Source organism: Branchiostoma belcheri, unplaced genomic scaffold (assembly GCF_001625305.1).
Source record: "Branchiostoma belcheri isolate BF01 breed outbred unplaced genomic scaffold, Haploidv18h27 scaffold79, whole genome shotgun sequence".
In the NCBI taxonomy this organism is placed as follows: Eukaryota; Metazoa; Chordata; class Leptocardii; order Amphioxiformes; family Branchiostomatidae; genus Branchiostoma; species Branchiostoma belcheri.
Genome location: NW_017804453.1, coordinates 1,382,558 through 1,406,965, shown reverse-complemented (window position 1 = coordinate 1,406,965; position 24,408 = coordinate 1,382,558). Strand labels below are relative to the sequence as shown.

Genomic DNA, 24,408 nt, shown 5'->3' with positions numbered 1-24,408 from the left:
ACATTAAAACCAATTAAGAATTGACAGGACAGATCAGACAAAAGCCATGCCCAAACCAAAGTCTCCATTTACTCACCATCATCACCAGACGAGAATGAAGTTGGATCAACAGTCAAGCCTCCCACATTTCCTGATGATACAGCTGTAGAAATTGTTGTCACAAGTGTACTGGACGACGACGACACGACCACTACAGTGATGGTGACTCTGATGTAAAGTCCACTGGGGAAAACAAACAACATATTCAAGGTTATTGTCAATGTAAAAAGAAGTTATGGAAGTTTTAGTAGTCAAATTTAATATATATATATATATATATATAAAGTCGCACTTACGAGCATCTGACGCTGGTCACTTCAATTGACACAACACCTGGAATACTTTCAAGAATCGACAATACCTAAAGATAAGAAAGACAAAAGAAAACGCTGAAAAACTGCATGTTACTCTTTGCGAACGTTACGTCAATTCCGACGTAAGATAAAAAGACGCAGTCAAGTGAAGAAATGAAAAATGGCATTAGTCTACCGTTTCCTTGTAATAAAGATTAGTGTCCATTAAGGTCCATATCTACAGAAACTTGTTTAGGGTCTTCTGCATGGAGATCTACCGAGGTTTTATCATGTTTAAGCCTAGTATTTATCTTATTAAAATAGTTTTTTGTGTACTCTTACCGCAGACTCAATTCGAGCGACCAGGGAGATGTACGTTGCTGACTCAGGATTGAGCAGATCTGCACTGCAATTGGTCTCAACAACAAGACTTACGACGGTTGAAGTGGTTTCTGGTAAAAGGTGAACATAGCTTGACTTAAGCGTCAGTAACATTAACAACAGCCGGAGGTACGGTTTGGGTAATGATTACGGTCCTTGCTATGCATGCCATATACTACAATCAAGCATTTTATGCTTTTGCCTAACAATAAACATGGTTCTCGTCTTTTCTTGGCCGAGAGCTATGGTCGAAATATTATCTTCAGATCAACAAACATTCGCTTATTTATCAAAAACATAGACTGCCTAAAAAGTAAAGTACTAAGAAAAAAACAACGTTTTACCCTGTTCAATGACGATGGCAGAGCTTGCATTCACTGATATAGATCCCAGGTTGCCAGTGCTTACAGCCGTGGTAAAGGTTTGCTTCATGGTGGTAGCCGAAAACACGGCAACATAGACAGCAATCGATGCTTTGACTTTATTTCCAGGGCTGAAATGGTATCAAGACATGCAGATTTGCTTTTCCATGTGTTCTTCAAATTCTATTACGAGAATTGCTAATTAACAAGAATACTATTACGATTACAAATGTACATCATCAAATATCATTAGACTTATTAGAAGTGTACTCACGCCGGTTGGTAACTGACAATTGATGTACTTTGGAATCCCGCGATAGACTCAAACAGTTGGGAAAGCTGCACAAAAAGATTCAAAATGTCATCAATGTTGCTTTATGCATTAAACCTACAAACAGTTTAACCCATGTCCCTAGATTTTATTTCAATGGGCAAAAATTTGTTTCATACCTCTGTCTGGAGAACACTGGTAATATTGGAGAAATCGGCTGATTCGGGGTTTCTCAGTTGTGTGGAAAACTGGATGTCCAAAGTCACACACACAAACAAGGGCGGCACAGCTAAAGGTAACAGCCAAAGAGAATAAGTCAACACCAGTGCACACAACAATTCTTCAAAACAAACATTAACAGCTCAATCAGTGAATTGGAGAATGTTATTGAGGGCATTTACCATCGCAAATCCCTGTCAAAAGCGTGTTCCTCAGACTATCCAGTAGGTTGAAGTTGTCCACCACAGCCAATGTCCTGTTGTTGCTGGCGATTTGCTCCAACTGTGGCAGGTCGTAACCCGACACGCCAATAGCGTAGACAAGGATTCCGTTCTGTCTTGCTTTGTAGGCAGGTGTTGCCACTGCGTCATACGAAAGGCCATCTGTGACGACAATGAGCACTTTCGCTACTCCGGGACGAGCTCCATCTGATCTTGCAAAGCCATACCTCCTCACGTACCTGATGGCTCTTCCCGTCAGGGTACCGCCTCGCATGTATGTAATATCGTCGATTGCACTGGACAAACTTTCTTTCGTTTGGAAGCTGTTCATAGAGAATTCTTGTCTTACTCGCGTGCTGTATTGGATAACTCCTACCTGTGTTGATGAGGGGCCGATGACAAAGGTCTCGACAATCTTTTTCGAAAATTGTTTGACCTTTTCAAAGTTGTTGGCCCCTACACTTCCTGAACCATCTAGCAGGAGAATGATGTCTAAAGGAGTTCGGCAGTACAATGCTGTAAATAGAAAGAGTTCTACTTTGAAAAATGAGGTTTCTAGAATGGCCTTTTCTACATAGTACCGAAACAAAACAGACAAGTAATAAGCCTTTATCATTTTTTACTTAAAAATGTTAATACTTCGCAGTCATACCGCTAATCTTTTTAAAGCCAAGCCTATAATCAACAAGACCTCCACGATCTCATACCTTCGCCAAATGATGTCAACCCTTCCTGTGGACGAACTATATATTTTTATTCATTGATTTCGTAAATACGTGCCTCATTTGCATGGTTTATATATAATGATCATATTCTCCACCCAATGGCAGCCTTATCTTAGCAAAAAATGCTATTATTATATTATTATATTCCAGCACATCCTCATAAATCATGCAAATGAGGTCATGATTTAATTATGTTTATTTATGTTTATTTAGTTACCTTCAGTAAACTTCCAAATGCTGCAAGGATGAAAAGCCTAGCAGTTAATTAAGGGTTAATGACCCGCCCCGAGGTGAATATGGTGTGATAAAACCTTGTCAGTTGCTATAACCACCGAATAAAGCCACCAAGTGAGCGCAGCGAACGCGGTGGCTTTATGAGGTGGTTATAGCAACTGACAAGGCTTTATCACACCATATTCACCGAGAAAGGGCAGGCCATTAACGCTATTATCATATAGCTTACACGATAGCCTATCCAAAGTGATGCAGTAAGTGACACAATACACATGCTGAATAGAATATAAAACATAGTTCCATCATAGGAGTCACCTGAGGTCACTGGGTAGAGTTCACGTTAACTGGGTCACAGGCAGGGAACAGGTGTTCTTATGGGAGTCACCCGAGGTCAATGGAACACAGCTTAAGTTATTTTTGGATTTTTTAGAACTAGAGCCGTATTCTATTGGGTCACCTGAGGTCATATGCGGGTGATTAATTGGGTTGTTTAATGTATGGATTGGGATGAATAAATACCCAGTTTTGACTCTATTTGTGACATTATGGCGTCATAAGGAATGTGGAATGGAGCCTTCTGATTGGTCAACGTCACCTGGCTATATGATAATACTGCATAATTTCCCATTAATCATTTAAATCAAGTCTTCATTTACCTAATCTATATCTTCGGGTGCTCCTCTCGTTCTCAATTACATATGTCACAAGTCTTTTACCGTCCTGTTATCGAACTAAACAGATTTGTAGAATTTCGTTTATTAGTCATTTAAATTAGCTCCTTATTTGCATAATTACCATCTAATTATATGGAACATTACTACAGCTACCTACATACCAAAGATCACGACAATCCATCAACCGGTTCTTGAGTTATCCTCCTTCGAAGAAATTTTAACAAACGCTCCTGCAGTTCCTATTAGCAAGACACATGTGGGCCAAACTCATGTTGCTTATTCCCTAGCCAAAGAGCTATCTACCACCCAAAATTAGTGACTCTATCATGTCCATAGCGCAAGTTTTAAAAACCGGAAATTCAGCTGCAGTATTATAACGAGCCGCTAAGAGGCCCAAAACCTAATCATTTTAGGTCTTATCAAGACCTACTCACCTACTAACTTTCATGACAATCCATCCAAAGCTTCTTGAGTTATCTTGCTTAACCACACACACACAAACACACTAAACAAACGCTACTGAAAGCATAACCTTCCTGGCGAAGGTAAAAAGGGAGGCGTTTATTTAAAAAAGCTCTTTATCGTTTTTTGCCCTAATATGTCTGATCATTATCTACTAACCTTCTTCGCCAGACACGAATGAAGTTGGATCGACACTCAAGCCTGCAACATCTCCCGAAGATACAGCTGTAGAGATTGTCGTCACAAGTGTACTGGAGGACGTGGATACGACCACTACAGTGATAGTTACTTGAATGTAAAGCCCACTGGAGAAAAAAGAACATGACCAAGGCAAGTACATTAATCAAGAAAATATTATAGTAGTATATTAATTGCAAGTATCGTATTTAGACCTCATTTAAAATTAAAATTAAAATCAAGATAATGTTTTTGGTCTGCAGATGATTTTACTTACGAGCAACTAGCACTGGTCACTTCGACGGACAAAACTCCTGGGATATTTCCAAGAATAGACAGCACCTGAAGATCGACAAGATGGAAATAAACCTCCAAGTAACAAAAGAAAGTAGGAATTGATGTCTTTGTTGATTTCCAAAATGTTTCTGACGCTTCACCGCGAAACAAAATAAACAAGACAAACTTATCGATTCATGCAGAATACAATTACTAGTATGCAGGGTTTTTATATTTCCTTGTACTAGGACTTTTTGAAAACTAGGATCAGAACAACAATTTGCTTATTACAAGTCATGCACAGATAATAGTCACGGACAAAGAATCTTAATCACAAGAACAATACTTGTTGTACGCCTATCCTTTTTTACCGAGTGGTTTGTAAATTCTCACCGCAAATTCGACTTGGGCGACCAGACTTATGTACACTGTTGATTCAGAGTCAAGCAGATCTGCACTGCAATTGTTCTGGACAACCAGACTTACTACGGCTGAATTTGTTTCTAGTGGAAACAACACGCAGTGAAAAATGTGATTGGCATCCGTATCATAGAGGAGAGATATCTTAATGACTATTATATGACACCTGTATTTCTGTTGTAATTAATATGGCGTTTTCGTCTAACGTTGTCTCTTAAGTGGTATCAATCAGTACCAAATTCCGCGAAACGTGAGGTAGAAAAATACAGTGAATTGAATTTTTTTTAATCGTTACCTTCTTCGATGACGATGGCGGAGCTTGCATTCACTGATGTAGATCCCAGGTTGCCTGTACTTACGGCGGTGATAAAGGTTTGCTTCATGGCGGCGGCAGCAAACTCGGAAACAAAGACAGCTACTGTTGCTTTGACTTGATTGCTAGGGCTAAAATGATACCCATACATTTGATTTCTCATAGTCATAAAGCTTTATGAAACCTATCATACTGTTCATGTTTCCTATGATCTATCACGAACCAGTAAAAAGGAATTATTACTCATCCTTTGGGAGTCTCAACCTCTGAAACATAAGTAGTGAGAATACCAATACAGTTTTATTTTTCCAGAACTTACTTTTCCAGAACTTATCCAGAATTTCCTACAGCGAAATGTATTTCTAAACTTAAGTAAGAAACTGAAAAGGTAAACTAAATCTTAAGAATGGTATGAAAGGGTTATTATTAAGAATGATTTAATGTGTTGTAACGTTATACTCTACTGTATTGCAATCCTACTACATGCCGTCGTGTTAATTTTAATTTGTTATTTTAACGAAACTGTTATTTTAACCTTTAACCTTTAGTTCATTTGTCACAAGTTGTTTTACAATGTACGTGACATGTAATTCAACCTTCGGGCTGTGGAATGTTCTGCAAATAAAATCCATACCATTAAACCTAGCGGTTAAATATACGATGATAGGTAGTTGTAGAAATTCTAGAAGTTAAGATCTACTTACGCTGCTTGGTAACCGACGATGGATATACCTTGAAATCCCACTATCGATATAAACAGTTGGTATACCTGCAAAGAAATTGAAAGTGTCATTTATAGTGTCAACATTTCTTTTACAATTTACATGTGAAAATACGTTCATCGTCCGTGCTTTTATTCCAATGGGCAACAACCCCTATTCGTACCTCTGTCCTGAGATCATTGGTGATACTGGAGAATTCACTCGATCCGGGGGTTCTCAGTTGTATGGAGAACTGGATATTCAATGTCACACTCACAAATACTGGTGGCACAACTGTAGATAACATCAGATAGGAAATAGTCAACACCAATTCTTCAAAACAAATCAAAACTTCTCAAGCATTGAATTGAAAATGTTATTGAGGGTATTTACCATCACAAACGCCTGTCAAAAGCGTGTTCCTCAGACTATCCAGTAGGTTGAAGTTGTCCACCACAGCCAATGTCCTGTTGTTGCTGGCGATTTGCTCCAACTGCGGCAGGTCGTAACCCGACACGCCAATAGCGTAGACAAGGATTCCGTTCTGTCTTGCTTTGTAGGCAGGTGTTGCCACTGCGTCATACGAAAGGCCATCTGTGACGACAATGAGCACTTTCGCTACTCCGGGACGAGCTCCATCTGATCTTGCAAAGCCATACCTCCTCACGTACCTGATGGCTCTTCCCGTCAGGGTACCGCCTCGCATGTATGTAATATCGTCGATTGCACTGGACAAACTTTCTTTCGTTTGGAAGCTGTTCATAGAGAATTCTTGTCTTACTCGCGTGCTGTATTGGATAACTCCTACCTGTGTTGATGAGGGGCCAATAGCAAAGGTCTCGACAATCTTTTTCGTAAATTGTTTGACCTTTTCAAAGTTGTTGGCCCCTACACTTCCTGACCCGTCCAGCAAAAGAATAATGTCCAGAGGAGCTTGACACAATAAAGCTGTGTAAAGAAAGATTGGCATTGTTATCATCTTTGCTTGTCATCTTTACATACAAGATTCGACAAATAAATACACTGCAAAGTTTTAAAGTCAAATCAGAAACTAACAAACTTAACAATTATACTAAAATAGATCTAGATATACTACATGAAGAGGGTTGATGTTTAGTGACCGATACAATCTGTTTCCGTAATATATACACTGACGTAATACAAAATCAATATATTGAGTATACAGAAACCTTTGATATTAACACATATCTGCTTTTACATTTCAACCATGATTATAAAGACGTGAGAAGCATTTATATGTATGTACCTGTAGACTATTTTTTTGCTGTGAACTGTATTTAACCCAGTGAGTATATACATGTACTATGTACAATGAAGGTTTCTTCAATATTCAAGAATTATGAATATCTATCTGCTTTATTCGTTTTTTGCACTGCAGACAATGTTGATCACCATCTACGTACCTTCATCACCCGAAGTGAATGAATTTGGATCAACAGTCAAGCCTCCCACATTTCCTGATAATACAGCTGTAGAGATTGTCATCACGAGTGTACTAGAGGACGCGGACACGACTCCTATACTAATAGTCACTCTGATGTACAGACCACTAGAAAAGAACATTTAAATTCAGATTGATTCTCACATAACGCAAGGAGTACTGAAAAGCACTGATCAGTTTTTAGTAATTTCACGATGGCAGAGAAATAAAATGCAGATAGATTTTATCATGAAAGAAAATTAACGAATCAACGCCTACAACTTATTCTAAAATGTTTTATGGAGGAGCAGAAGTCACTTACAAACAGCTAACGCTGGTCACTTTCACAGACAACAACCCCGGGATATCTCCAACAATTGGAAGCACCTGAATAGTTGTAAATTGGAATGTATTAGTGATGACATAACACGAGTTTAACACATTCAGTACAGACAGAAAGGCAATGAGAATACAGCAAACATCCTGATGATGCATTCACAGATTAAAAAAATCCTGATATCTAAGGTAATCCTTACTCCATTTTATTTGATTTTCTTTGATAACTTTTAGTCGACAAGAATGTTTGAACCCTTTTAAATGTACACACACAAAAAACGCTTACCGAATTCTCGACTCGAATGATGAATGCCTTGTACGTTGTTGAGTCTGGGTTCAGAAGATTAGCGTCGCATTGTTCCGTGTTGACGAAGCTAACTAACACTTGTGTGGTTTCTGTGGTGTAAACGAGCGATGGGATGCCGTAAATCACCATACTATTTACGTCTCTATATGGCAGATGATACTTTCCAGTTCAGATTATCATCTATATTTTTTATTACCTAGGTTAATTGCAAGTAATGCTGCACTGAAGTTGTATAATTGAGCAGAGTCACTTTGTCTTCGTCTTACTAATTATATGTGTATTAACAAAATATAAACTGGGAACGCGGCTGCACAAAAGACTTAGCATTTCGTGATGGCACACTACTCATTTTAGTCCATACCTTCTTCAATGACGACTGCAGAAGACGCATTCACTGATATCGACCCCAAACTGCCAGTTTGCACAGCACTGATGAATGCTTCTTTCATGCTTGTTGTTGAGAACTGCGCCACAAATAAGGTCATGGTCACCTTGACTTGACTGATGAATCTACAGATGTGATACAGAAAACGTATGTTTGTCATTGGATTAACGGCAAGTTTTAGAATGCATATACATACATTCATTGACGATCTCTAGGCGATTTATGAATATGTATCCTTAATACAAACTCAGGATAAAGAAACTAAATTTCAACCACGATTCTCGTAACTAAAAGACAGCGCCTAAGTACTTACGTCGGCTGCAGTCCCACAATGGTCAAACTTTGAAATCCCGGAATAATGGAAAATATCCGATATATCTGAAAAAGAAAAACATGCGGTGAGGTGGGTAATCGAGTGAAGTCTTATTGGCAACATGTGCACAATGAAGATTAAACGTCTTTAGACCACAACATTACTCAAGCTAGTAAGAACCCGGGCTCACCTCAGTTGAGAGGACTGTAGAAATACTGCCGAACTCAATAGAGGACTGGTTCCTCAGCGTTGGAGAGAACTGGATGGTCAGTGTCAGGCTTATAAACACAGGCGTGGGAACTGATGTAATGAGGAAGTAGAAATAGACAAAGAATACACAGTTAAACATCCATTTCGACCAAGCCTCGTCAAACTTGAACAACATTCTATATTTGAACAAAATTTACAAACTTGAACACGAAATCTTACCGTCGCACACGCTTGTCAACAATGTGTTTCTCACGCTATCCAAAAGGTTGAAGTTGGCCACGATAGCTGAGGTCTCGTTCGTACTGGAAATTTGTTGCAGCTGATTGACATCGTAGTTGGAAATACCAATGGCGTACACAACAATGCCCTCTTGCTGGGCTTCCAAAGCTGGATCAGCTACTTCGTCTGCCGAAATTCCATCCGTCACAACAACCAGCACCTTAGGAACTCCTTGACGAGCCCCATCAAAAAATGAGAAGCCATACTTGCTGGCGTAACGGATAGCCTTTCCCGTTTGTGTGCCGCCTTGCATGTATTCTATGGCGTCGATTGCTCCCAATAAACCCCTCACTGTTTGGAAAGAATTCATGGAGAATTCTTGCCTGATTCTGGTGCTGTATTGTATAACCCCAACTTGTGTTGCAGTGGGACCAATAGCAAATCCTAACACGGCCTTGTTGATGAACAGTTTGACTTTCTCAAAGTTGGTCGGTCCCACGCTTCCGGAACCGTCGACAAGAAAAATGATATCCAGTGAACTACCACAGAGTAGTGCTGTAAGGAAGAGACATTATTAACATTTAAACATCTAAGAACATTTTTAGTACATAGGTTTACTACTTCCAAATGCAGCAGCCTTTAATTTAGTTAGTCCTAACACAATCTAGTGTCTAGTGGTGATTATATTTTCATGTCCAGGACACAACGTCTAGCCAGCTGTAGTTATGCCAGGGATCAAACCCGTGACCCGTGTGTCAACGTAACTAGCCTAGCCACTTGGCGTAAAAAATATATGTTTATCTCATTTCTAATATAGATTAACGTCTAGAATATTTCATCACTGCTTATCACAGGTATGCCGCTTACCTGCTTGACCGAAGAGAAGTGAAGAAGGGTCAACAGTCAGGTTACCCACTCTGCCTGATTCCACAGCCGCCGACAAGTTGGCTACAAAGGCGTTTGAGGCTGATGAAACTAGAACTGTACTGGCCGTGATTCTGATGTACAATCCCCTGAAATATAAGAAATATATCCATATTACGAACGACAGTCTGTCGCATTCTTCTTTTTCAAGTACAACTTAAAGATTGTTTTGTTTTTTTGGAATTGACAAACATCCTTAGACGTAAACTGTACTTACGAGCAACCAACGTTGGTTATTTGAACGGACAGTAACCCCGGGATATGCCCAAGAACGGACAGCATCTGACAAAAAAGAAAACATTCCAATCATTGATAGTGCAATTATGAAGAAGACGATGTAGAATCTGCAACCTTTGTATAATAAGCGGTCGGGTAGCAAAATTTCGGCACATATGTACTAAACGTAGTTTCGGTATTATCAATAACAACATAACATGATGGTGATATGATAATCAAAATCAGCAAGAAAAAAATCATTTCAATCCCTTACCACTGACAGTACGCGGAAGACAAAGGCCGTATATGCGGAAGACTGTGGATCGAAAAGGTCTCCACTGCAAAGTTCCTGGACTACCAGACTGGCTACTGTTACCGGTATGTCTGCAATCAGGATATGTATGAACAATTTGTAGACAAGCCCCAAACCAATCATTGTCTCATAAACGATCGTATAGACGTCACTTTCGCCGTCCGCCGTCGTACGATTTTGATGTTATATCATCATTTTCAGGCAGGATGTGACAGAAATAGCTGCTGACACGCATTTATGCATCATTTGTATAACAAGACAGTTGAGTTTTATAGTACACACGCTCTTCTGTCACAGAATAACCTCGGTTTGCAATCGATCGTACGACAACCGTACGACGTATGCGACGTAGTCCTCATTCTATAAGAGGTAGGAACGTTTGACTTACCCTCCAGCAGGACTCCCGTTGATCCGGAAATAACGGATAAGCTACCAATATTGCCCGTGTTCACAGTAGCCGTCAGTCGCAGCTGAAGTGTCACACTGATGTAGGAGGCCACGGACACTTTGACATACACTTGCACCTTACTGTTGGCTCTTTAAGGTAAAAAAATCAATCGTCAGTTTGTTGCATGTCATTTATCACCTGTTAACGTTTCTAATACTAATATTAGTCATGTCGGTTATATTGGATAACATAATATACATGTTAACATCATTTCATCTGCGTCAAAATGTATTAAGCTTGTGAGCAGCTTACCCGGCACGGAAGCCGGAAACCACAGCGCCATGAAATCCAGCAATATCTCTGAACAGCAGGCGGAGCTGAAAAAATAGTAGGGACATACCTTTAGAAGGATGATACGAGAATTTGAATGGTAACAGTGTGGTGTTTTTGTGGCTAAAATGGTTTCATTTTCCATTCTAAGGCATAGAAAAGAAGACCAAAAGACAAACTCATCGGTCATATTCTTAAACACCAATGAGGCCTATAGTTTAAGTGACTGAATATATTCAATTTCAATGTGACAGATAAAAATTGCGCGCATGCTTAGTATAATGTGTGCTATTCAGCAGGGCAAAAGGCACTGCTGCTTGCACGTAATCCGGCAAAATACCCTGCAACTAGAGGATTCAAACTTTGTTTATAGACTGGTATACTTTACAGAACATTCCTTACCTCTGTGTTTATTTGTGCGACTAACGTCACAAAGGCAGAAGATCTTGGATTTCGCAATTGCTGGCTGAATTTCACATTTATTGTGAAATAGATCACCAATGTTTCGGGGACTGAAAATAGTGGAAAGTGGGTGATTAGATGAATTCTGCATATAACAATTACAAACAGGATGGAAAATATTAAACTGTTCTCCAGCTAGCTCAAAATCAGAAATCGATGTCCACGCCCCAACAAGTTGATAATTTCTGACGTTACGCCTGCATTAAGTCACGTGTTCTGAGCGATTTGGGTAGATAGCTGAATAAGACTTTTTGAGTCAGTCAAAATTCTGGTGAGTCTAATTTCTTTGGCTGGAAAACTGTCTACGCTGAAAAACGGTCTTATTGTTCCATAAAACAATGTAATTTACCCTTTTGAACTCAGATTAACTTTCATGCTAGCACAATTACTTTATGACACATGTTAACATACTTATCACCTTGCAGCATCTTGTACAAACACAATATTTTTTAACCTTTAAATGACCAGATCCTATTTACAAGTGAAACTATTTACTTCAAAGTGTGCATACACCATCACATTTCTTTTAAAATGCTGTGCCTCAACATAAGTGAAAAGAACGAAATTGAGGATAAAGCACCTGTGCATGAAGACGCTAACAATGATGTCCTCAGGTCGTTCAACCCTAGGAAGTTGTCCATAGTTGCCACACTGCGACTTGAGCTAGCAATCTCTTGTAATTCGCTCAAGTCGTACCCTCCAACACCGATGGCGTAAACTAGTACACCACTCCTTTGGACATCTCGTGCGGCCTGAGCAACGTCATCGCTTGACCTCCCTGCTGTGACCACAATGGCCACTTTGGCTGCTGTTGTTCGAACTCCATTATTGTCCGCAAACCCGGCCGATATGAGTGTTCGCAGCGCCTCCCCTGTGTTTGTTTCTCCTCCTAGGTACGCCACACCGTCAATACCATCACGAACTTCCTGCTGGCTAGTAAAGACATCCAGAGAAAATTCCAACCGCGGACGGGTACCGTACTGTAGCAGTCCTACCTGAGTGTTGTTGCTGCCTACCGCGAAGTCGCCGACGACCGCTTTGACCCACGCCTTGACGCGTTCAAAATTGGTTGGACCCACGTTGTCAGACCCGTCCAAGACAAAGATTATGTCTAGAGGGGCTCTGCATACTGGTTCTGTATAAAGGAAAATCATCTCATTGGATAATGTATGGCAACACGTACGTTCCACGAAAAGCTACCGCATGATCTTTTTTACCTCCATGAACAAGAGTTCCGAGATCTCATACCTCCATGAAATATGGGCTTGATATCTAAATGTACATTTCTTCTTTAATTACGCAAATGACCTCTGCTTTAACATAATATATGTATCGTAATGTTAACTTTTGATTAACTTACAGATGTCCCAAGTATGACATTCCCATCATTCACCATTAAGAAATCATAGAATTTTCGCATTAATTATGCAAATTAGGTCATCATTTGCATAATTAGTATCTGTTGATGTTCCATCTGCCATAGGTTACATACATTACATGTATGAAAGTACTATAATGTAAAACACTGTAATTATAGAATGTCCTCATTTGTCATCAAATAAAGTCCTCATTTGCATAATTTGCATTTAATTATGTACATCTCTCTCTCAGCTACCTACCTACCAAAAATGATGAAAATACGTTGTTCCTACCTGGACTTTCAAAGATTTCGCCCGAATTCGAAGGTCCCCTGCAGTTCAAGAACAAGCTGCTAGGGGGACCAAACTCACATCATTATTCCTGACAGGAAAAGGTATCTGTCACCAAAAATTCAAGACCATAGCATGTTCAGGACAAAAGATACAAAAAACGGAAGTTCTGCTGCAGTACCAAGGTCATCCACCAGGAGGCCCATATTTGACCTTGACCTTCGTCTTCCTAAGACTTACTAGCATACCAAATATCATCACAATCCATAAAGGCGTTATGAAGTTATGCTGACTACAAATATGCGGAAACAAACACACAGACAGACACACACACACACACAAACACACAGAGAGACACACAGACAGACGCGCCAAAAACAATACCTCCATTTTTCATGGAGGTAAAAATAGAGGTATTGTTTTTGGCCTGTCTGTGTGTCTGTGTGTGTGTGTGTGTGTGTGTGTTTGTGTTTCCGCACGTTTGTAGTCAGCATAACTTCATAACGCCTTTAGGGGTTGTGATGATATTTGGTATGCTGGTAAGTCTTAGGAAGACAAAGGTCAAGGTCAAATATGTGCCACCTGGTGAATGACCTTGGTACTGCAGCAGAACTTCCGGTTTTTGTATCTTTTGTCCTGAACATGCTATGGTCCTGACTTTTTGGTGACAGATAGCTTTTCATGTCAGGAATAAGAGGTGTGGGTTTGGTCTCCCTAGCAGCTTGTTCTGGAACTGCAGGGGACTTTCTGGCAAAATCTTTAAAAGCCAATAAGTCCAGATAGGAACAACGTATTTTTATCATTTTTGGTGTGTAGGTAGCTGAGAGAGAGTTGTACATAATTAAATGCAAATTGGGACTTAATTTGCATAATTAAAGAGTAAATTCTATAATTACAGTGTTTTATATAATAGTTCTTTTATAAATGTAATCTATTTAATCTGTGGCAGGCGGAACATCAACAGATACCAATTATGAAATGATGACCTAATTTGCATAATTAATGTGAAAATTCTGTGACTGCTTATTGGTGGGAATTTTATACCTTGTGACATGTGTAAGCTACTTGAAGGTTAACACCGCTATACATGTATTATGTTGATGTAGAGGTCATTGTGTTAATGTAAAGGTCATTGGCATAATTAATGAGGACATGTTGAAATAAAGTATGACAAAGGAGAGGAATTTTACGTGAAATATTGTCATTTGAATTTAGAAAACCATAAATTAGACTAGATTATGCTAAGTACGACAAATAGAAATTTTTGGTTTGCATTTAATAATGTAATCTGCTTTTATATTCTGTATGTTGTGTTTGGGAGGACAACTTGTAAAGGTGTCAATGCACCTGTTTTGTCCTCCCTTCCACTTGTATATCTTGTGGTAAATTCAAATAAACAAATAAACAAAAAAACATTTACAAAAACTCATATTTCATGGAGGTATAAAATCTCTGAATTCTTGTTAAGCTATAAGGATAAAATGAACGTCAGCAGAAAACTTAGATAAAAACATGCAAATTTCCTTCTAAGGAATTATCTTGAGCTTCGGTGGCCATTGCTTCGGTGACATGAACATACATCTCTTCCTCGTCAGAAGGACTTAGTGCAAAGTAAAGTAGGAGATGCACGCATATTGTCTTATATTACAAAACAAAAAGCCCCACTGATTTCTGATATTTTGAATAAGTAATTCATGAAATTCATACCTGTGATGCCAAAGAAGACTGTACTTGAATCCAAGGTGAATGCTCCAAATCTTTGTTCTTGAACAGCTCGAAGAAAGATCTGCTGTGATCTTTCAAACTGACCGGTTCTTAGCAGCAGGCGAAGTCGGACGTCGATCGAGCATGCGCTAAGCCTTATAATCAAAATAGAACACAAAGTCAAATACTTTAGGCATGACACAATGGGAGACGTAGCGTACGACCGCAGCTATATCTTAACCCGCAGCGTTAGTGCTATATAGTAAATAACATTGAGATTCTAATTACAATTGTAACATAAACGTATGTCGATCGCGGAGCTCGAGATTGAAGACATTGGTTCACGTACCCATTTGATATTTCTTGAATCTGGACAGACTGGATTCCCGATACATTCGAAAAGATGGTGCTTGCCTGAAAGGCATTATAATAAGTATTTTCATTGTGTTGAAACAAGAAAAGAATTGTTAGAGCAGTTAAGGTTCTGTCTTCCTTCGGTCTGACGGTTGACAGGTAATACATGCTTTTTAGGCAGGACCGAACCATCGATATCATGTAGAAGCATGTAACATAGCGCCGGAAATAGTTCTCACGATTTCTAAATGTACCTTTCGCTACTGTTCTAAAGCTTCTGCTTACCGCTACTTCCAGCTGAATTCTGAGCCCCTGATGTTCGGGTGAAGTGGGATCCAGGAGGGCAGCTGTGAAGCACTGACTGGTGATGGTAATTGACGCATACGCTGTGACTTCCTCTATGGAAAGAAATCAGAGATTTTAATTTTACGGGAAGTCCCGGAGCCGAACAATAATTTGTGCTGGTTCCAGACCAGATTCTGAGATCTGTAGGCTCACCCCCGTTTTCTGACATTCTGGCTGCCAATCTTTCCCAACCCACGTCAACCTAATCTACATAAAAACCCACATCTCAGTCACCCAAGATGATAGTTCCTTACCTGGAAGTAAGACATGTTTGAAACCATGGGAGATGCAGTTTCATTGCTTTATCAACCAATCTATCTTGACAACAAGATCCTTGCAGAACGTCACGAAGAATACATTTAGAAATGTCATTACCTTCAGAACCAAGTGTCCCTGAACTTGTGTCGACCACTAATGCCCCGATTCGTCCTGTAGACACTGTGAATGTGAAATTTCCTACCAAGGTCTCTAGACAGAGTGTTGTGTTCTCCCCAAGGATTTGGAATGACACTTCGGTGTAAAGATCATTTCTGCAATTCAAAGACGTGACATAAATAACGATATCAGAGATCTGCCTAACCAGTTATGACACTATTATGATTGCAGTAGTGTTCTCATTACACAATGCAATGCAGATTTATAAAAAAACTTACCCAGATCCGCGAAACTCCGTTACGACTATTCGTTGAACGCAGTCACGATTCAATATTCCAGCAATCTGTGAAGCAACAAAATGAGTAACCAATTTATTCGTACCTACTATGCTTGTGTTTCAATTACCCTTGACTTTAAACAAAATAGTCTCTAGAAACCTGATAGAAAAATTCTATATTTCTCTTACTTACCCCATCGTGGACCTGTGCAGCTAGAGTTTGGAAGTAATGAGAACTGGTGTTCCTCAGTGCTTCATTAAACGGTGTCCTGATGACAAATTTGCCGTATAGGAGTTGACCAACTGAAAAACAGGATATAGGCTTGATTTTATCTGTCTTGCATTGTTAATATCCCCTAAAACAATATAGTAATATAGTAATAAAAAAACTCTGAGCCTTCAGATTTCTGGTAAGTATTTAGAAAGATGACAGCATGGAGAACATCAAGATACCATTGCAAAGGCTGTTCACGATAGCCCTATCCATCTCAGGTAGGTTGGAAAAACCATTAACAACGGTCACTGCGCTACTGGAGCCCGTGATTCTTTCCAGTTGCCTCTGCAGAGGCGCTGCGCCCACTCCGATCACGAAGGTCACCACACCATATTGGTTGGCCTGCTGAGCTAGAAGTTCCGCAGAATCAACGCTGTGCTGGGCACTGGTCAACACAACGACAACCTGTAGGCAGTAACATGAGAACAATGTGGAAAGGAAAGGAAAACACGTATTGACCAACAGGGAGAAAAATCCCTATATCAACGACCAAAGGTTAGAAAACGGTTTGCATGTTAAAACGCCGTTCAATATACCTATCGATTGGTATCGTTGTCTTCTTTCTGGTGATCAACATCCAAAGCATCAGCACCAAATACGTACCTTTACTTTTCCTTGTCTAGAGCTAAACCTGAATCCGTTTCTAAGAACGTAGATCAGACTCAGTTCTAGATTGGCCTGTCCGCCGATTAATGTCGTCTCGTTAACCAGCTGTATGATATCCGTGCTGAAAAACAAAGATGAGAGAACGCATTAAGACAAACTATCTCTTTCGAAACTGACTGAGATACCTAAGTTATTTCAGAATTGATCAATTTCACATATCTGTTTTAGTACGAAATTTGTCTCTTACCTATTCTTGTACGCTCCTAGGGCTATCACCTGACGAGCATTTTCGCTGAACTGGAATACCCCTATCTGAAAGTGGTCCGGTCCGATTATCAGTGACTCCATGACTGAAGTCATGAACTTTTTTATCCAAGTCAACCCGCTCTGACCGACAGCGTTTGACGAATCCAATAAAAACACCAGGTCAACGTCATTCCGACATTGTAGGGGCTCTATTGGAGGTGCAGCTGTTGTTCCTACAAGTAATGAGTGGTTCATAAATAGTATTTAAAGTTGAGAACAGTTGGAGGAAATGGTAACTTTTTAGAAGGAATAATACAAAACAAGAAATCGGAAATTTCAGTCTTCCAGGAATAATACAATCCTTGGCTTCCGGTTGCTCCCTTTGGCCTCCTGTCATATTATCAAACTCCCCCCTTCCAAGTGCTGTCAACCTATTCTGTCCGGATAAAGAGATACAGCGCATCCACTCAAACAAACATTTGGTGTTTTGTTTGATGTTTCTCACCTTCCCTAAATATGTAGAGTGAGCCCGGAATGACGACCAAGCTGCCAATTCTTCCAGTGTTTACTGCAGTTTCGAAGCGATGTTCCACGGCCACAGAGATGTAAGGGGCGACAATCAGACTCAGATACACCCGTGTGGTGTTTCCGGCACTTGAGAGGCAGATAGAAATTCGCATGTATTCATCTCAGGAAAAACGAGTTAGATTCTTCCCAAGAGAAAAAAATATATCTATGTCTATGTTTCTACATCTTCCATCTCTGTATTTCTTGTCAATATGACAACAAAGAGGTGAGGATTCCAGAGTGCAAGTTCAATTACATCTAATCAAATTAGAGTGTGGTTAAGAATAAATGACCATCTCACTGTGGGTGAAAATTGGTGACAGCAATGCCCTGAAGTCCCACGATGTCTCTAAACAGGAGCAAAAGCTACGGAACAATGAACAGACAAATATTATTTTGGGTGGAGTGAGTAATAAAGCCTTACCAGGACCTCGTAAATACAATCCTTGTTCTTGCCTTTTTGACAGAACCGACCGATGACAGGGACTAACTTATCGATGAAAAACAGCTAAATTGTATTCGATGCATACGACTCTCGCGAATGCCCTTAGTCCACGATCGTATGACGATCATACGACGTATGTGACCGCGCCCTTACTAACCTGTGTTCTGATCTGTGTCACTAGGATGGAATATGCCGCTGAACTCGGATTTCGGAGGTCTTCGGTGAATTGTACATCTACGGACACGTAGGCCACCAGAGGAGCGGGTACTGCAAGCATGATAGGATGTATATATGTAACTTTTGTCAGGCGAAAATGTTATGGAATTCGCATAACTCCATGTTAATAAAAATAAAACCTTGACCAGGCCATTTGTGCTACACATAGCTATCACATAACGTTACATTCTGACAACATAGCACATTCCTGCAATGATCAGCAATATATGACAGCCACTGTTGCCAATTGAAGAAATACGCCGGCATGCCGTGTTTACCTGTGCAGACGGACGACAGCAGCGATGTCCTGAGATCGTCCAAGGCGGCGAAGCTGCCGACAGTTGCCGCCGTTCGTGCCGAGCTGGCTATGTTTTCGAGCTCGGTGACGTCATACTTGACGACACCTGCAGCATAAACGACAGCACCTGTCTGCTGCAGCTGTTGGGCAGGCGTTATGACATCATCACTCGAGCTTCCACCGGAGACCAGCATAACAACCTTCCGGGCGTTCGAGCGCGTGCCATTGCCAAGTAGGAGGGCGCTAGTACTGACTATTTGCAGCGCCTGGCCGATATTGTTCCCACCAGCCATGTACGTCACGCCGTCGACGGCCTGGAGAAGATCCGACATGTTGCTGACAGCTCCAACGGACAGCTCCACACGCGGTTGAGAGCTGTACTGCAGCAAACCCACCTGGGTTGTGTTGACGCCGATGGAGAAGCCGCTGATGACAGCCTTGACCCAAGCCTTGACACGGTCAAAGTTTTCCCGGCCGACATTGTCAGAGCCGTCCAAGACGAAGACGATGTCAAGTGGCGCCCTGCACACTGGCTCTGTTGTCACAGTCATGCAATATAGAATGTCGATTTTAAGTTTGCTTAGTGGTAAATGCACAGTAGAGAGTAGACAACATATTCAGATGTCAGTATTTCAACACTCGAGGCCAATCCTGACTGCCCATCACACTTAATAGTTTAGCCAATGATAGCATAGCAATCATTGGTTCGACCAATGGGAAAGTGCTTGCATGTCCGTCAGATATTTTCTTTTACACGTTTTTATTTTGCATTTCTATGTTGGAGATGGGCAGGGCTACAGTATCCGGTCTACTGTTTACAGGGCACCCGTTGCGTATAGCAACCATAGTCGTGGGTATAAATGACGTAAGTTGTTTCAAGAAGAAATATATCAAAGCAACTTAATGATAACCATAGCTGTAGACTCAAACCTCACCGGTGCGGCCGAAAAAGACTGTACTCTGGTCAATCGTGAAAACCCCCAGGCTTCCGCCAGACACAGCCTGTATGAAGACTTGTTGTGTCATCTGGAAATCTCTTGCTCTCAACAGCAACCGAATGACAACACTGATCGAACAGCCAGAAGGTCTGCAAGAGATAAAGGCCGCAGTGAGTATACATAACTTTTTTTAAACAACTGATGAACAGCAATGATTGATTCAATTAAAGACATAGTTTATCAAAGACGAATCTTTAAGTACAAAGTAACATACCCAGGTGACATTTCTTGAATCTGGACGGACCGAATGCCTTCCACATTTGAAAACACGCTGAGAAGCTGTACCATGACAAACGAAAGTGCAATTAGTAGCTATTTTCATAAATCTGATGGATTCATTTAACTAAAATTTCCAGTGTACGTAGGGGCAGAGGAATCCACAATCTTGGAGAAAGAAATTATAACCTTCTGGTTATATCCTTACCTGCACCTCAAGTTGGATTTTGAACTGACTGTACTCTATTGATGAAACGTCTAGTAAAGCTGGCCTGAAGCACTGACTTGTAATGGTCACAGTGGCATAGGCTGACACTCCTCCTGAAATAACAACTGTTCATTAACTTCATTTTAAATGCTGTAGCGAAATGTTTGTAAAGCAGATTATATTTCACTCTGATTCGTCTTTGCTTTTGAAGATTTTACTTTCAATCTTAAAAAACAATCCTTAAGACCTATTCACCGGTGACTTGTGGCCCGGGTGCCTGGTCACATAAGTTGTGCGATCGTCGTACCATTGCAAACTACTTATTATAAGACATTCTTGGAATAGCCGTGCATGAATTTGTGTCCCGAAAAATCCAACTGTCTTGTTACAGGAAGGAAGCTTTCAACCTTGTTGGTTTCGTCACAGCTTGCTTGGGATTTCTACTTCGTCAACCGCGCGTTTAGATTTATCCTGGCCTCATTTAACACTTCGGCAAATCAGGGCCCATGTTCTAATGATTTCTTAGAAGCATAGGGCATATCTTTAAATGGTAAATTTACCTCCTTCACCCAGTTCAGCCGACACCGAGTCAACTGCCAGTGTTCCAATCCGTCCCCGGGACACAGTTGAGTTGAAGGTGTTTATTATGTTGTCCTGGCAGAGTAGCGTGTTGTCGAATATGACTTGAAAAGTCACCTGGGTCTCCAGAGCATTGCTATGTTGAACAGGAAATGTTCGAGACATGGCAAAATAAATGTATATGCCATTTTTTAAATCCCAGAATTATTTAGTTTGGAATCTGTATGATAAACATTTAATTTAAAAATGAGTTGAATTGAAATGTTTTCTTACCCAACTCCACGAAATTCTGTCACTACGATCCGCTGCAGGCAGTTGCCTCCGACAAACATGCTAGACATCTGGGAAACAATTTTAATCCACCAAATTTTAGTACAATATAAGCAGAGATTAACCGGATTGAATGCTGTCTGCAAAGCAGGTCAACATTGAATTATAATCATCACAGATAGATAAACATCTGACTAGAACGTGCCTTTACTTCATGGACCTCAACCTCGTAAGCCTGGGGTTACTTACAATACTCAGTGAAGCACTAGGTAGCAAATTTAATTTATGTTGTGTTCTTTTTACTGTTTACTCACCCCTTCCTTAAACTGTGCAGTCAGGTTGAGAAACTCCTGGGAAGCTGGGTCTCGCAAAGTCTCGTTGAACCGGCTTCTGATGACAATCTGGCCGAACAGGAAGCGGCCAACTGTTTTGAAAAGACGGAAATATAATGCTTACATGTAAACGTTACAATAAAGATGTTTGTTCAACAACCCACTTAGTGTTTGATACTCTTATACTTGTTCATTTTAGGAAAGGAATTACACGTTAAGATTGTAGTGTTAACGGTATACAGGCTTCTCACATCCTAAATTCAAACCATCGAGCAACAAACCATATATGAGGTTTCATCTAATAAGTATCTTACTGAAAACACGTATCTCGTTTATATAGTCAAATGTAGTGAAGTAAACAAATAAACGTACCATTACAGAGACTGTTAAAGACGCCCTTTTCTACTTGTTTCAGTCTCTTGAAGTTCGTAGCGACGCTGACGGCTGTGGTCGTTCCTACCAATCTCTCCAGCTGTCCCCGCAACGGGCCTCCTCCAACCCCGATGCCGAACATCGCAACTCCGTTCTGGGCAGCTTTTTGGGCCACCATTCTGTGTCCGCTGGCGGTGAAATTGTCGCTCACCAAAAGAACAAGAACCTACAGAAATACGAGTGATCATTGTTCTTGTTTACATCGCATACATGCGCACAGGCAGGTACACATACATGACGGACAGGCAGGATTGGTCTGTAAAATCTAATCCACTTAAAACAGGTGTTCAATACCTTGGGAGTGCCCACTCTGGAGTTTGACCGGAACCCGTTCTGCAGGACGTAATTCGTGCTCGANAGGTATTGTTTTTGGCGGCGTCTGTCTGTGTGTCTGTGTGTCTGTGTGTGTTTCCACAACTTTGTAGTCAGCATAACTTCATAACGCCTTTATGGATTGTGATGATATTTGGTATGCTGATAAGTCTAAGGAAGACAAAGGTCAAGGTCAAATATGGGCCTCCTGGTGGATGACCTTGGTACTGCAGCAGAACTTCCGGTTTTTGTATCTTTGGTCCTGAACATGCTATGGTTTTGAATTTTTGGTGACAGATAGCTTTTCCTGTCAGGAATAAGTGGTGTGGGTTTGGTCCCCCTAGCAGCTTGTTCAGGAACTGCAGGGGACTTTCGGGCGAAATCTTTGAAAGCCAATAAGTCCAGATAGGAATGGCGTATTTTCATCATTTTTGGTGTGTAGGTATCTGACAGAGAGATGTACATAATTAACTGCAAGTTATGCAAATGAGGACTTTATTTGCATAATTAATGAGGAAATTCTATAATTACAGTGTTTTACATTATAGAACTTTCGTACATGTAATGTATGTAACCTATGGCAGATGGAACATCAACAGATACTAATTATGCAAATGATGACCTAATTTGCATGATTAATGCAAAAAATCTATGATTTCTCAATGGTGAATGATGGGAATGTCATACTTAGGACATCTTTAAGTTAATCAAAAGTTAACATCACGATGCATATATTATGTTAATTTTTGGTAATTTGCGTAATTAAAGAAGAAATTTACATGTACATATCAAGCCCATATTTCATGGAGGTATGAGATCTCGGAACTCTTGTTTAGTTTGGAATCTGTATGATAAACATTTAATTATTACCTTCGCCAAGAAGGTTATGTTTTCAGTAGCGTTTGTCTGTGTGTGGGTGTGTATGTGTGTGTGTGTGTGTGTGGTTTAGCAAGATAACTCGAGAAGCAGTGGATGGATTGGAATGAAACTTGGTAGGTGGGTAGGTCTTCATGAGACCTAGACATGATTAGATTTTGGGCCCCCTGGCGGCTTTCCTAGGTACTGCAGCTGAACTTCCGGTTTTGATATTTCATGTTCTGGACATGCTAGGGTCACGAATTTTGGTTGGTAGATAGCTCTTGGGGTAGGAAAGAAGTGACATGAGTTTGGGTCCCCTAGCGCCTTTTTCTGGAACTGCAGGAGCATTTGTTGAAAAAAATTTGAAGGACGATAACTCAAGAACCGGTTGACATATTGTCGTGATTTTTGGTATGTAGGTAGTTGAAGTGATGCTTGACATAATCAGATGGCAATTATGCAAATCAGGAGCTAATTTGCATAATTAATGAGGAAATTCTATAAATCTGCTTTGTTCGATAATAGAACTATGAAACACTTGTGGCATCTACTTGAGAACGAGAAAAACATCTGAGGATATAGATTATGTAAATGAGGACCTAATTTGCATAATTAATGAAAATGTTTATAATTCCATAGTTGTAACTGCTGCACCCCGAATTTATACTTGCCACATTTGGAAGTTAAGTGAAGGTGAACATCAATAAACATAATTTATTCAAATCATGACCTGATTTGCATAATTTATGTGGAAGTGCTATAATAGCCTTTTTGTTAAGAGAAGGCTGTCATTGGGTGGAGAATATGATCAACTGATATAATCCATGCAAATGAGGCTCTTATTTACAAAATCAATTATTAGAATTGTATAATTCATCACCCGCAAGGGTTAACATTATTTGGCGAAGGTATGAGATCGTGGAACTCTTGTTTAAAAATGAGTTGAAATCGAATGTTTTCTTACCCAACTCCACGAAATTCTGTCACTACGATCCGCTGCAGGCAGTTGCCTCCGACAAACATGCTAGACATCTGGGAAACAATTTTAATCCACCAAATTTTAGTATAATATAAGCAGAGATTAACCGGATTGAATGCTGTCTGCAAAGCAGGTCAACATTGAATCATAATATGACAGATAGATAAAACATCTGACTAGAACGTGCCTTTACTTCATGGACCTCAACCTCGTCAGATCAAAGAGCCGTAAGCCTGGGGTTACTTACAATACACAG

General features: G+C 40.2%; 1 protein-coding gene across 1 annotated transcript in view; it reads right to left on the bottom strand.

Annotated features, from left to right (window-relative positions):
- LOC109485863 (collagen alpha-3(VI) chain-like) overlaps positions 1 to 22,354 on the bottom strand; it is a 24,664-nt gene extending 2,310 nt beyond the window's left edge. The window contains 49 exon segments of the mRNA XM_019789534.1: positions 77 to 222; positions 336 to 400; positions 675 to 784; positions 1,058 to 1,206; positions 1,350 to 1,414; positions 1,526 to 1,635; positions 1,748 to 2,302; positions 4,041 to 4,186; positions 4,336 to 4,400; positions 4,728 to 4,837; positions 5,050 to 5,198; positions 5,772 to 5,836; positions 5,953 to 6,062; positions 6,162 to 6,716; positions 7,193 to 7,338; positions 7,532 to 7,596; positions 7,832 to 7,941; positions 8,214 to 8,362; positions 8,551 to 8,615; positions 8,741 to 8,850; positions 8,980 to 9,534; positions 9,847 to 9,992; positions 10,121 to 10,185; positions 10,394 to 10,503; positions 10,821 to 10,969; positions 11,133 to 11,197; positions 11,553 to 11,662; positions 12,193 to 12,747; positions 14,969 to 15,120; positions 15,315 to 15,379; positions 15,605 to 15,717; positions 16,040 to 16,194; positions 16,318 to 16,382; positions 16,510 to 16,619; positions 16,770 to 16,995; positions 17,194 to 17,317; positions 17,444 to 17,675; positions 17,948 to 18,096; positions 18,311 to 18,375; positions 18,612 to 18,721; positions 18,949 to 19,503; positions 19,904 to 20,055; positions 20,181 to 20,245; positions 20,391 to 20,503; positions 20,951 to 21,105; positions 21,243 to 21,310; positions 21,554 to 21,663; positions 21,944 to 22,169; positions 22,298 to 22,354. Of these exon segments, the coding sequence (XP_019645093.1) occupies positions 77 to 222; positions 336 to 400; positions 675 to 784; positions 1,058 to 1,206; positions 1,350 to 1,414; positions 1,526 to 1,635; positions 1,748 to 2,302; positions 4,041 to 4,186; positions 4,336 to 4,400; positions 4,728 to 4,837; positions 5,050 to 5,198; positions 5,772 to 5,836; positions 5,953 to 6,062; positions 6,162 to 6,716; positions 7,193 to 7,338; positions 7,532 to 7,596; positions 7,832 to 7,941; positions 8,214 to 8,362; positions 8,551 to 8,615; positions 8,741 to 8,850; positions 8,980 to 9,534; positions 9,847 to 9,992; positions 10,121 to 10,185; positions 10,394 to 10,503; positions 10,821 to 10,969; positions 11,133 to 11,197; positions 11,553 to 11,662; positions 12,193 to 12,747; positions 14,969 to 15,120; positions 15,315 to 15,379; positions 15,605 to 15,717; positions 16,040 to 16,194; positions 16,318 to 16,382; positions 16,510 to 16,619; positions 16,770 to 16,995; positions 17,194 to 17,317; positions 17,444 to 17,675; positions 17,948 to 18,096; positions 18,311 to 18,375; positions 18,612 to 18,721; positions 18,949 to 19,503; positions 19,904 to 20,055; positions 20,181 to 20,245; positions 20,391 to 20,503; positions 20,951 to 21,105; positions 21,243 to 21,310; positions 21,554 to 21,663; positions 21,944 to 22,121 (7,762 nt within the window). The 5' untranslated portion in view covers positions 22,122 to 22,169; positions 22,298 to 22,354.
- Positions 22,355 to 24,408: the final 2,054 nt, after the last annotated feature.